At 35.2% G+C, this 14,892-nt stretch overlaps 1 protein-coding gene across 1 annotated transcript; it reads left to right on the top strand.

Annotated features, from left to right (window-relative positions):
• Positions 1-2,244: 2,244 nt before the first annotated feature.
• LOC110514116 (uncharacterized) lies at positions 2,245-14,165 on the top strand. Its single transcript, XM_036939810.2, has 2 exons — positions 2,245-2,740; positions 12,639-14,165. The coding sequence occupies exons 1-2, from the start codon at positions 2,503-2,505 to the stop codon at positions 13,610-13,612; spliced, it is 1,212 nt and encodes a 403-aa protein (XP_036795705.2). The 5' UTR covers positions 2,245-2,502; the 3' UTR covers positions 13,613-14,165.
• The last annotated feature ends 727 nt before the right edge of the window (positions 14,166-14,892 follow it).

Genomic DNA, 14,892 nt, shown 5'->3' with positions numbered 1-14,892 from the left:
TGTGCAACCAGAGGGGAAAAACTCTCTCCATACAGAAATGGTTTGTTGAGATCGGTGTGGAAAAACTTGATTGGCCTGCACAGAGCCCTGACCTCAACCCCATCGAACTCCTTTGTGATGAATTGGAAGGCCCGACTGCGAGCCAGGCCTAATCGCCCAACATCAGTGGCCCGATGTTTACAGTAGTAGTATTTGTAATGTAGTTATATGGGGTCATTAATAGTAGTAGTAGTTCGTATTCCCCTGAGTCGATGGAGAGACCTAAGACAACAACATAGCAAGGCAGCAACACAACATGGTAGCAACACACCATGACAACAACATAGCAAGGCAGCAACACAACATGTTAGCAACACACCATGACAACAACATAGCAAGGCAGCAACACAACATGGTAGCAACACACCATGACAACAACATAGCAAGGCAGCAACACAACATGGTAGCAGCACAACATAGCAAGGCAGCAACACAACATAGCAAGGCAGCAACACAACATGGTAGCAACACAACATAGCAAGGCAGCAACACAACATGGTAGCAACACAACATAGTAAGGCAGCAACACAACAAGGTAGCAACACAACATAGTAAGGCAGCAACACAACAAGGTAGCAACACAACATAGTAAGGCAGCAACACAACAAGGCAGCAACACAACATGGTAGCAACACAACATAGTAAGGCAGCAACACAACAAGGTAGCAACACAACATAGTAAGGCAGCAACACAACAAGGTAGCAACACAACATAGCAAGGCAGCAACACAACATGGTAGCAACACAACATGGCAAGGCAGCAACACAACATGGTAGCAACACAACATGGCAAGGCAGCAACACAACATAGCAAGGCAGAAACACAACATGGTAGCAGAACAAAACATGGTACAAATATTATGGGGCATAGACAACATCACAAAGTGTAAGGTGGAGACAACAATACATCACACAAAGCAGCCACAACTGTCAGTAAGAGTGTGGTAGTCTCAGGGTTGTCTGGGATAGCCCTGTGTGTGGTAGTCTCAGGGTTGTCTGGGATAGCTATGTGTGTGGTAGCTCTGTGTGTTGTAGTCTCAGGGTTGTCTGGGATATCTCTGAGTGTGGTAGTCTCAGGGTTGTCTGGGATAGCTCTGTGTGTGGTAGTCTCAGGGTTGTCTGGGATAGCTCTGTGTGTGGTAGTCTCAGGGTTGTCTGGGATAGCTCTGTGTGTGGTAGTCTCAGGGTTGTCTGTGATAGCTCTGTGTGTGGTAGTCTCAGGGTTGTCTGGGATAGCTCTGTGTGTGGTAGTCTCAGGGTTGTCTGGGATAGCTATGTGTGTGGTAGTCTCAGGGTTGTCTGGGATAGCTCTGTGTGTGGTAGTCTCAGGGTTGTCTGTGATAGCTCTGTGTGTGGTAGTCTCAGGGTTGTCTGGGATAGCTATGTGTGTGGTAGTCTCAGGGTTGTCTGGGATAGCTATGTGTGTGGTAGTCTCAGGGTTGTCTGGGATAGCTCTGTGTGTGGTAGTCTCAGGGTTGTCTGGGATAGCTCTGTGTGTGGTAGTATCAGGGTTGTCTGTGATAGCTCTGTGTGTGGTAGTCTCAGGGTTGTCTGGGATAGCTCTGTGTGTGGTAGTCTCAGGGTTGTCTGGGATAGCTATGTGTGTGGTAGTCTCAGGGTTGTCTGGGATAGCTCTGTGTGTGGTAGTCTCAGGGTTGTCTGGGATAGCTATGTGTGTGGTAGCTCTGCGTGTGGTAGTCTCAGTGTTGTCTGGGATAGCTATGTGTGTGGTAGTCTCAGGGTTGTCTGGGATAGCTATGTGTGTGGTAGTCTCAGGGTTGTCTGGGATAGCTATGTGTGTGGTAGTCTCAGGGTTGTCTGGGATAGCTATGTGTGTGGTAGTCTCAGGGTTGTCTGGGATAGCTCTGTGTGTGGTAGTCTCAGGGTTGTCTGGGATAGCTATGTGTGTGGTAGCTCTGAGTGTGGAATCCCTGTCATTTTATCAGCAGAGTCTCTAAACATATTCCAATCAGCGATAGCAAAGCAGTCCTGTAGCATAGCCTCTGAATCTGGTCACCATTTCTAAGCATGATCGAGGGAAATTGGTTTGGGGGGGGGGGGGGGGGGGGGGGGGCTGTATGTTATACATTAGTAGGGATTTATTTGTTTATTTAATTTTACAAAAAATTTTACAGAATGAAGCAAACCATGATTTGATGGTATCCTCCAGCAGGTGGCAGTATGCCCCTTTAAACGTTTGTTTGCTGAGCTCTATTATACTGGAGAAGAAGAAGTTAGCCAGTCGGCCACCTCGGTATCTTGCCAGACAATATAACCGAACCAGTAAATCTCTTTAGACGTTTTAATGTATGTTAGCCACTGTGTTTTGAACACACTTCTGTCAATCTAGCTAATTATATAATTTCATTGCATATTTACGTTGTTATTAGTTAGCTAACGGTAGCTGGCTGGTTAAGTTAGCATTAGCCTTGTTAGCTAACTGTTAGCTATCACCCCCCGACCATGAGTTCACCAAGCTACTCGCCTCCTGATGAAGAGGAGGAGGTCTGCTGGACGGAGAAAGAGGGTCTGTGGCTGAATGTTGTCGTGAAAGAGGAGAAGGAAGAGGAGGATATCACAGTAACAAAAGTAGAGGAAGAGGCTTTTACAGTGAAAGAAGAGGAGGATGAGGCTTTTACAGTGAAAGAAGAGGAAGACTCGGTCAGAGTGAAAGAGGAAAAAGAGCCGGAGGAGACGAGAGGTAAAAGATTAACACACCAGTAAATACTAATCTTACAAAACAGGGGAACAAACTGCAGTTGTTGAACTGATGTGGGGGGTTTTAAATGTGTGGGGGGTTTAAATGGGTGATCTGTAGTTGTTGAACTGATGTGGGGGGTTTAAACGGGTGATCTGCAGTTGTTGAACTGATGTGGGGGGTTTAAATGGGTGATCTGCAGTTGTTGAACTGATGTGTGGGGGGTTTAAATGTGTGGGGGGTTTAAATGGGTGATCTGTAGTTGTTGAACTGATGTGTGGGGGGTTTAAACGGGTGATCTGCAGTTGTTGAACTGATGTGTGGGGGGTTTAAATGGGTGATCTGCAGTTGTTGAACTGATGTGTGGGGGGTTTAAATGGGTGATCTGTAGTTGTTGAACTGATGTGGGGGGTTTTAAAGGGGTGATCTGTAGTTGTTGAACTGATGTGGGGGGTTTTAAAGGGGTGATCTGTAGTTGTTGAACTGATGTGGGGGGTTTTAAAGGGGTGATCTGTAGTTGTTGAACTGATGTGGGGGGTTTAAAGGGGTGATCTGTAGTTGTTGAACTGATGTGGGGGGGGGGGGTTAAAGGGGTGATCTGTAGTTGTTGAACTGATGTGGGGGGTTTTAAAGGGGTGATCTGTAGTTGTTGAACTGATGTGGGGGGTTTTAAAGGGGTGATCTGTAGTTGTTGAACTGATGTGGGGGGTTTTAAAGGGGTGATCTGTAGTTGTTGAACTGATGTGGGGGGGGGTTTAAAGGGGTGATCTGTAGTTGTTGAACTGATTTGGGGGGGGGTTTAAAGGGGTGATCTGTAGTTGTTGAACTGATGTGGGGGGTTTTAAAGGGGTGATCTGCAGTTGTTGAACTGATGTGTGGGGGGTTTAAAGGGCGATCTGCAGTTGTTGAACTGATGTGGGGGGTTTTAAAAGGGGTGATCTGTAGTTGTTGAACTGATGTGGGGGGTTTTAAAAGGGGTGATCTGCATCCATATTTGGACTTATATAGCCATTGATACTTGAAGAATAAAACACATGCCTTAGTTCAACTGTCGTATCCCAAACACTGCATAGCCTCAACATGGGAAACACTATGATGTTTAATGTCATGGATGGTCAGTCCTTTGGTCTGTGAATTGGAGTGGATGCAGTTCTCCAGCCACATCTGTCAGGTTTTAAGAACGGGCAATTCCATGGTAAAGTACCCCCCCCCCCCCCCTCCCCCTCCTCCCCCCCAATGTAACTACTTAAAGGACTAGTTTGGACAGAAACACATTTACAGGAAGAGCTGTGCAGATACAAAGCGTGTTAACAGAATTAAACCAAGGGAGACTTTACTGTAGTTCTCTAAAACAAATTGTCATCTGTAGTTTTTTTTACAGTAAATGTTTTTTTAATGTACCTAACTAATGTACTTACTGTTAAATCAAAACCACAGTCTCAGTGTAAATCCATGGTTTGTGTTTGGTTATATATTTTACAGTAGACTACCACAGTCAGTGTAAATCCATGGTTTGTGTTTGGTTATATATTTTACAGTAGAAACCACAGTCTCAGTGTAAATCCATGGTTTGTGTTTGGTTATACATTTTACAGTAGAAACCACAGTCTCAGTGTAAATCCATGGTTTGTGTTTGGTTATACATTTTACAGTAGACTACCACAGTCAGTGTAAATCCATGGTTTGTGTTTGATTATATATTTTACAGTAGACTACCACAGTCTCAGTGTAAATCCATGGTTTGTGTTTGGTTATATATTTTACAGTAGACTACCACAGTCTCAGTGTAATTCCATGGTTTGTGTTTGGTTATACATTTTACAGTAGACTACCACAGTCTCAGTGTAAATCCATGGTTTGTGTTTGGTTATATATTTTACAGTAGACTACCACAGTCTCAGTGTAAATCCATGGTTTGTGTTTGGTTATACATTTTACAGTAGAAACCACAGTCTCAGTGTAAATCCATGGCCCCACTACAGTGGCAGGTTGACAGCTTTACTGTTTCAACTGCAGATTGATTGATTGATTGATTGATGTGGCTTTTTTTAAATTGGCAACAGAGGATTAGAACAGAAACAAAATGGCCGTCCTGTCACATGTTTTGGTAAACAACTGAGGGTTGTGGTGGCTGGAGAAATGTAACCACTCTTCCAAATTCATAGAGAAAGCTATTGTAGCAACCTTAACCCAACACTTCGTCAAGAATGACAGAACTCTTGGAGTAACAGTTAGTGATCAAATTTTATTGGTCACATGGTCACTCAGAACTCCGCCACGTTCCAGAACCTTGTCACCAGAAACCAAAGGTGCTTGTGTGACCAGTTGAGAACCCAGGATACTGCCTCTGGTAATAGAAGTAGGGAGGTTCGATGGCATAGACGAATAAGAGGGACTATGTACTGTCTGTGAGTTAGAGGAGGTAGAGAATGCATTTTACAATTGATTGTACTTTTATTTGACCTTTTATTTAACTAGGCAAGTCAGTTAAGAACAAATTCTTATTTTCAATGCCTTGTTCGGGGGCAGAACGTCAGATTTGTAACTTGTCGGCTCGGGGATTCAACCTTTCGGCTACTAGCCCAACGCTCTAACCACTAGGCTACCCTGCTGCCCCCTTATATGATGATTTGAGAGCTATAATGTTTGATCAAATGTTTGTAAAGAAATCAGGAAGTATTCTGGATTTAGAGATGAAGAAAATGGTGAATGTCTATTTAGGAAAGAAGTATTCCCTGTGTGCAGGTGATCTCTGAAGCTTGGAGGATGAGACGAGATCAGTTGATCTCTGAAGCTTGGAGGATGAGACGAGATCAGTTGATCTCTGAAGCTTGGAGGATGAGACGAGATCAGTTGATCTCTGAAGCTTGGAGGATGAGACGAGATCAGTTGATCTCTGAAGCTTGGAGAATGAGACGAGATCAGTTGATCTCTGAAGCTTGGAGGACGAGACGAGATCAGTTGATCTCTGAAGCTTGGAGGATGAGACGAGATCAGTTGATCTCTGAAGCTTGGAGGATGAGACGAGATCAGTTGATCTCTGAAGCTTGGAGGATGAGACGAGATCAGTTGATCTCTGAAGCTTGGAGGATGAGACGAGATCAGATGATCTCTGAAGCTTGGAGGATGAGACGAGATCAGTTGATCTCTGAAGCTTGGAGGATGAGACGAGATCAGTTGATCTCTGAAGCTTGGAGGATGAGACGAGATCAGTTGATCTCTGAAGCTTGGAGGATGAGACGAGATCAGATGATCTCTGAAGCTTGGAGGATGAGACGAGATCAGTTGATCTCTGAAGCTTGGAGGATGAGACGAGATCAGTTGATCTCTGAAGCTTGGAGGATGAGACGAGATCAGTTGATCTCTGAAGCTTGGAGGATGAGACGAGATCAGTTGATCTCTGAAGCTTGGAGGATAAGACAAGATCAGTTGTCATCAGTTGTAAAGTTTTTTTTGTTGGGTTTTCTCATTAGTTTTTCTCTGCCGTGTAATAAAACAGGGGGGTTTCATCATATAGGCTATATATTATAGGCTATGTATTATAGGCTATATTATATTAGGCTATGTATTATAGGCTATATTATATTAGGCTATGTATTATAGGCTATATATTATAGGCTATGTATTATAGGCTATATATTATAGGCTATATATTATAGGCTATATATTAGGCTATGTATTATAGGCTATATATTATAGGCTATGTATTATAGGCTATATATTATAGGCTATATATTATAGGCTATATATTAGGCTATGTATTATAGGCTATGTATTATAGGCTATGTATTAGGCTATATATTAGGCTATATATTATAGGCTAGATATTAGGCTAGATATTATAGGCTATAGATTAGGCTATGTATTATAGGCTATGTATTAGGCTATATATTATAGGCTATATATTATAGGCTATGTATTATAGGCTATATATTATAGGCTATGTATTATAGGCTATATATTAGGCTATGTATTATAGGCTATATTATATTAGGCTATATATTATAGGCTATGTATTATAGGCTATGTATTAGGCTATATATTATAGGCTATATATTATAGGCTATATATTATAGGCTATGTATTAGGCTATATATTAGGCTATATATTATAGGCTATATATTAGGCTATGTATTATAGGCTATAAATTAGGCTATGTATTATAGGCTATATATTAGGCTATGTATTATAGGCTATGTATTAGGCTATATATTAGGCTATATATTATAGGCTATATATTAGGCTATATATTATAGGCTATATATTATAGGCTATGTATTAGGCTATATATTATAGGCTATATATTAGGCTATATATTATAGGCTATATATTAGGCTATATATTATAGGCTATATATTATAGGCCATATATTAGGCTATGTATTATAGGCTATATATTATAGGCTATGTATTATAGGCTATATATTATAGGCTAAATATTATAGGCTATAAATTAGGCTATGTATTATAGGCTATATATTAGGCTATGTATTATAGGCTATGTATTAGGCTATATATTAGGCTATATATTATAGGCTATATATTAGGCTATGTATTATAGGCTATAAATTAGGCTATGTATTATAGGCTATATATTAGGCTATGTATTATAGGCTATATATTAGGCTATATATTATAGGCTATATATTAGGCTATATATTATAGGCTATATATTATAGGCTATGTATTAGGCTATATATTATAGGCTATATATTATAGGCCATATATTAGGCTATGTATTATAGGCTATATATTATAGGCTATATATTAGGCTATGTATTATAGGCTATATTATATTAGGCTATATATTATAGGCTATATATTATAGGCTATATATTAGGCTATGTATTATAGGCTATATTATATTAGGCTATATATTATAGGCTATATATTATAGGCTATATATTAGGCTATGTATTATAGGCTATATATTAGGCTATGTATTATAGGCTATATTATATTAGGCTATGTATTATAGGCTATATATTAGGCTATATATTATAGGCTATATATTATAGGCTATATATTAGGCTATGTATTATAGGCTATATATTAGGCTATGTATTATAGGCTATATTATATTAGGCTATGTATTATAGGCTATATATTAGGCTATGTATCATAGGCTATATTATATTAGGCTATATATTATAGGCTATATATTATAGGCTATATATTAGGCTATGTATTATAGGCTATATATTAGGCTATGTATTATAGGCTATATTATATTAGGCTATATATTATAGGCTATATATTATAGGCTATATATTAGGCTATGTATTATAGGCTATATTATATTAGGCTATGTATTATAGGCTATATATTAGGCTATGTATTATAGGCTATATTATATTAGGCTATGTATTATAGGCTATATTATATTAGGCTATATATTATAGGCTATATATTAGGCTATGTATTATAGGCTATATATTATAGGCTATATATTATAGGCTATATATTATAGGCTATATATTAGGCTATATATTATAGGCTATGTATTATAGGCTATATATTAGGCTATGTATTATAGGCTATATTATATTAGGCTATGTATTATAGGCTATATTATATTAGGCTATATATTATAGGCTATATATTAGGCTATGTATTATAGGCTATATATTAGGCTATATATTAGGCTATATATTAGGCTATATATTATAGGCTATATATTATAGGCTATATATTAGGCTATATATTAGGCTATATATTATAGGCTATATATTATAGGCTATATATTAGGCTATGTATTATAGGCTATATATTAGGCTATATATTAGGCTATATATTAGGCTATATATTATAGGCTATATATTAGGCTATATATTAGGCTATATATTATAGGCTATATATTATAGGCTATATATTAGGCTATATATTATAGACTATATATTAGGCTATATATTATAGGCTATGTATTATAGGCTATATATTAGGCTATGTATTATAGGCTATATTATATTAGGCTATATATTATATTAGGCTATATATTATAGGTCTGCTAAAGTGAATCTAGGCCTAGACCACCTGTGCTGTAGACAACCTGTTCAGTAATTTTGTAATCAGTGTTCATAAATTCCAATGATCTTTATCTGTCTGAGACCCAGAGGTTGTAAAGTTCTGGTCTTAAATAAAACAGACAGATTTTCCAGGTCACAGTTGATCAGATCCAGGTTTATTTGCGAGAGCTCTGCCGTGTAAATACACACATACATTCCTTTTATACCATCCTAACCTACGCACGTTGTAGAAAAGGCCCATGGACTTGGTGGAATACTCCTTTCATTCATTGCCACTTACTCAGCTGGGCCAGGGGCGCTTTAATTAGGTCAGGTGGAAATGTCCGACAGATCTCAACTCCATAAAAGGAGGAAGTTGCCATCGCCTGATCTCGCTGCTTTCTCTTCCTTAACTCCATCTGATCCAGAAGTTCTGTGCGTCCATGAATCCACAGATTACTCAGTACATATACCACTTTATGGTTAAAGGAATTCCTGCCTCAGTCTCATCCATTCCTGTTCACCTTCACTGTCAGTCATCCTACCTGTCCAGCTACCCACACAGATTCCACTAATCTTTCACACATACATACACTCCTTTCTTCCTAGATCTATGCTACATAACCCCTTCCTAATGAATAAACGTTATGTTAGTTATAATTCTACATTAAATGTATACATCATTTAGTCATTATTCATAAAAAATCCCAGAACACAACCCTAAAAAGAACAGAGACAAAGATCAAGCAGAATCGGGAATGGGACATTTCTTCATTTGAATACGAGACTAATATTTAGATAATAACTTGAATATTAATAATGAAATGCTGATGATGATTATATACATATATATATATATATATACTGATGATTATATACATATAATATATCTGATGATTTTATATATATATATATATATATATACTGAATAAATAAATGTGTATATATATACAAATACATACAGTGGGGCAAAAAATAAAAATTTTATATATATATATATATATATATATATAAATAAATGCTGATGATTTTATATATATATATATAAATATATATAAATATATATATATATAAATGCTGATGATTATATACATATATATATATATATATATATAAATACTGATGATTATATACATATATATATATATAAATGCTGATGATTATATACATATATATATATATATATGCTGATGATTATATATATATATATATATATAAATACTGATGATTATATACATATATATATATATATATATATATATATATAAAAATGCTGATGATTATATATATATATATATATATATATATATATAAATGCTGATGATTATATACATATATATATATATATATATAAATACTGATGATTATATACATATATATATATATATATAAATGCTGATGATTATATACATATATATATATATATATATATAAATGCTGATGATTATATACATATATATATATATATATATATATATATATAAATGCTGATGATTATATACATATATATATATATATATATAAATACTGATGATTATATACATATATATATATATATTTATAAAGGCTGATGATTATATACATATATATATATATATAAATGCTGATGATTATATACATATATATATATTTATAAATGCTGATGATTATATACATATATATATATATATATATATATATATAAATGCTGATGATTATATACATATATATATATATATATATATATATATATAAATACTGATGATTATATACATATATATATATATATTTATAAAGGCTGATGATTATATACATATATATATATAAAAATGCTGATGATTATATACATATATATATATTTATAAATGCTGATGATTATATACATATATATAAATGCTGATGATTATATACATATATATATATATATATATATATATATATAAATACTGATGATTATATACATATATATATATATATTTATAAAGGCTGATGATTATATACATATATATATATATAAATGCTGATGATTATATACATATATATATATATTTATAAAGGCTGATGATTATATACATATATATATATTTATAAATGCTGATGATTATATACATATATATATATATATATATATATTTATAAAGGCTGATGATTATATACATATATATATATATAAATGCTGATGATTATATACATATATATATATATTTATAAAGGCTGATGATTATATACATATATATATATATATAAATGCTGATGATTATATACTGTATATATATATTTATAAATGCTGATGATTATATACATATATATAAATGCTGATGATTATATACATATATATATATATATATATATATATATAAAAATGCTGATGATTATATACATATATATATATATATTTATAAAGGCTGATGATTATATACTGTATATATATATATATATATATATATATATATAAATGCTGATGATTATATACATATATACATATATATAAATGCTGATGATTATATACATATATACATATATATAAATGCTGATGATTATATACTGTATATATATATATATATATATATATATATATATATATAAATGCTGATGATTATATACTGTATATATATATATATATATATATATATATATATAAATGCTGATGATTATATACTGTGTATATATATATATATATATATATATAAATGCTGATGATTATATACTGTATATATATATATATATATATATATAAATGCTGATGATTATATACTGTATAGTATTCATTTTAAAAGTAAAAAAATATATATGTCCCAATCCTGGATTTTCCATTTTTAATTACAGTCCCCTCTCTCCATCTATATAATAATACTGTCCCCTCTATATAATTATACAGTCCCTTCTCTCCCTCTATATAATAATGCAGTCCCCTCTATATAATAATACAGTCCCCTCTCTCCCTCTATATAATAATACAGTCCCATCTCTCCCTCTATATAATAATACAGTCCCCTCTCTCCATCTATATAATAATACAGTCCCCTCTATATAATAATACAGTCCCCTCTCTCCCTCTATATAATAATACAGTCCCCTCTCTCCATCTATATAATAATACAGCCCCCTCTATATAATAATACAGTCCCCTCTCTCCCTCTATATAATAATACAGTCCCCTCTCTCCCTCTATATAATAATACTGTCCCCTCTCTCCCTCTATATAATAATACAGTCCCCTCTCTCCATCTATATAATAATACAGTCCCCTCTATATAATAATACAGTCCCCTCTCTCCCTCTATATAATAATACAGTCCCCTCTCTCCATCTATATAATAATACAGCCCCCTCTATATAATAATACAGTCCCCTCTCTCCCTCTATATAATTATACAGTCCCTTCTCTCCCTCTATATAATAATGCAGTCCCCTCTATATAATAATACAGTCCCCTCTCTCCCTCTATATAATAATACAGTCCCATCTCTCCCTCTATATAATAATACAGTCCCCTCTCTCCATCTATATAATAATACAGTCCCCTCTATATAATAATACAGTCCCCTCTCTCCCTCTATATAATAATACAGTCCCCTCTCTCCCTGTGTATAATAATCCAGTCCCCTCTATATAATAATACAGTCCCCTCTCTCCCTCCATATAATAATACAGTCCCCTCTATATAATAATAACCATCATAATATTGGTGACCTAAAGTCGTCTGGATCACTGCCTAATGTTTCAGCAACTGTAATAACTTATTGGAAGAATAAAATAATTGACTAATGTGTGAAAAATTAAGACAAGTAATGACTGTTGTTCACTTGACTGTCTTATTAATGTTTGAAGAAAATTGTCAAAGTTTGTAAAAAAAACTTTTAAACATTCACGACAATGACAAACCACAGTGACTGTCTGACTTTGTTGTTAAAACAGGAGAGAGACGTGACTATCGTGGATCCTCTGGGGAGCCTCAACAACATCATGATGCTGAGGAGACAGAGAAGAGTCTCTCCAGATCAGAACTCCTCAAGAAACTCCCGCAGAGACCCACAGGGAAGAATCCTCACTGCTGCTCTCACTGTGGGAAGCGTTGCAAATCTTTATCAGAACTTAAAATACACCAGAGAACACACACTGGAGAGAAACCTTATAGCTGTGATCAATGTGGGAGGAGTTTTACTATATCAAGCCATCTGACTTCACACCAGAGAACACACACAGGAGAGAAACCTTATAGCTGTGATCAATGTGGGAAGTGTTTTACTATATCAAGCCATCTGACTTCACACCAGAGAACACACACAGGAGAGAAACCTTATAGCTGTGATCAATGTGGGATGAGTTTTGCTGCATCAAGCAATCTGACTTCACACCAGAGAACACACACAGGAAAGAAACCTTATAGCTGTGATCAATGTGGGATGAGTTTTGCTGCATCAAGCAATCTGACAAGACACCAGAGAATACACACAGGAGAGAAACCTTATAGCTGTGATCAATGTGGGAAGTGTTTTACTATATTAAACTCTCTGACTTCACACCAGAGAACACACACAGGAGAGAAACCTTATAGCTGTGCTCAATGTGGGAAGAGTTTTACTATTTCAAGCTCTCTGACTTCACACCAGAGAATTCACACAGGAGAGAAACCTTATAGCTGTGATCAATGCGGGAAGTGTTTTACTATATCAAGCTCTCTGACTTCACACCAGAGAACACACACAGGAGAGAAACCTTATAGCTGTGATCAATGCGGGAAGTGTTTTACTATATCAAGCCATCTGACATCGCACCAGAGAACACACACAGGAGAGAAACCTTATTGCTGTGATCAATGTGACAAGACATACTCTGATAAAAGATCTCTGATTAAACATCAGAAAATACATGAAGGAGTTGTTTCATGATATCAATGAAATAATGTCACAATGTAGAATGTTTTAACATTGTAGAAGGAGTATTTTAATGATGTCACAATGTAGAATGTTTTAACATTGTAGAAGGAGTATTTTAATGATGTCACAATGTAGAATGTTTTAACATTGTAGTAGGAGTATTTTAACGATGTCACAATGTAGAATGTTTTAACATTGTAGTAGAAGTATTTTAATGATGTCACAATGTAGAATGTTTTAACATTGTAGTAGGAGTATTTTAATGATGTTCTACATTATCGTTTGCCCTGTTCAATTGATTGTAGCATGATATGGATATTAGCCTCAGGGGAAAATCCAGGCTCTGAATTGAAATATTATTTAACAAAAAGTGACTAACAAAAAAGAGCTGTGTTACACTTACTGCGTTGGTGACCCACTTTAATCAAAATGCAGCACTTCAAAATGTAGCTAGCTGTTTTCTACTAGTTGAAAAAGCTGCTTGTTTAAAAAATACATGTAATATGATAATTGTTGCAGATGAAAGCAGTACAATAAATTGGACTATAATCAATTTTATTAACAATCTGACATCACTCCAGTATTTCTTGACAGCATTCAAATGCTAATTGTCTTTATTCCACTACTGAAGAACCACGACTCAAATCACCTCATATTTCAAACATTCAGCCTGACAAAATATACATGTTTTATTATTCCATGCCTCACCATTAGGTGAAGTATTGCCAATACATATTAACAAAGGGGTGAACATTTGGTTTTACACCAGCGAGTACACACAGGAAATAAACCTCACTGCTGCCCTGACTTTGGGAAGAGTTTTTCAACATCACAGTCTTTACAATCTCACCAAGGAATTCACACGAGAGAGAGAACCAATGGCTGTGATTGGTTTTACTGCCTCGAGTGAACTGATTTTACACCAGAGAACACACCACACGCATTCCAGAGAACCATACCACTGCTCCGACCTTGGGAACAGATTTGTTTCATCAAGCAGCCTAAAGCAACACCGGAGAAAATACACAGGAGAGAAGCCTTATAACTGTGATGTATGTGGGAATTATTGTGTTCTCTGGCTGTACACCAGCGAACCCAGCGGACAATAAATATCATGTTTTGGAGATCCTAGAAGCTGTAACATTTAGGGGGGATGGTTGTCACTATCAACTCCATTATAATAAATCAACTGGTGGATGGGGATGATTGTCACTATCAACACCATTATAATAAATATACTGGGGGATGGTTGTCACTATCAACTCCATTATAATAAATCTACTGGTGGATGG

This window comes from Oncorhynchus mykiss, chromosome 13 (assembly GCF_057628025.1).
Source record: "Oncorhynchus mykiss isolate SJ-2025 chromosome 13, ASM5762802v1, whole genome shotgun sequence".
Classification (NCBI taxonomy): Eukaryota; Metazoa; Chordata; class Actinopteri; order Salmoniformes; family Salmonidae; genus Oncorhynchus; species Oncorhynchus mykiss.
This window is presented reverse-complemented; position numbering and strand designations above follow the sequence as displayed.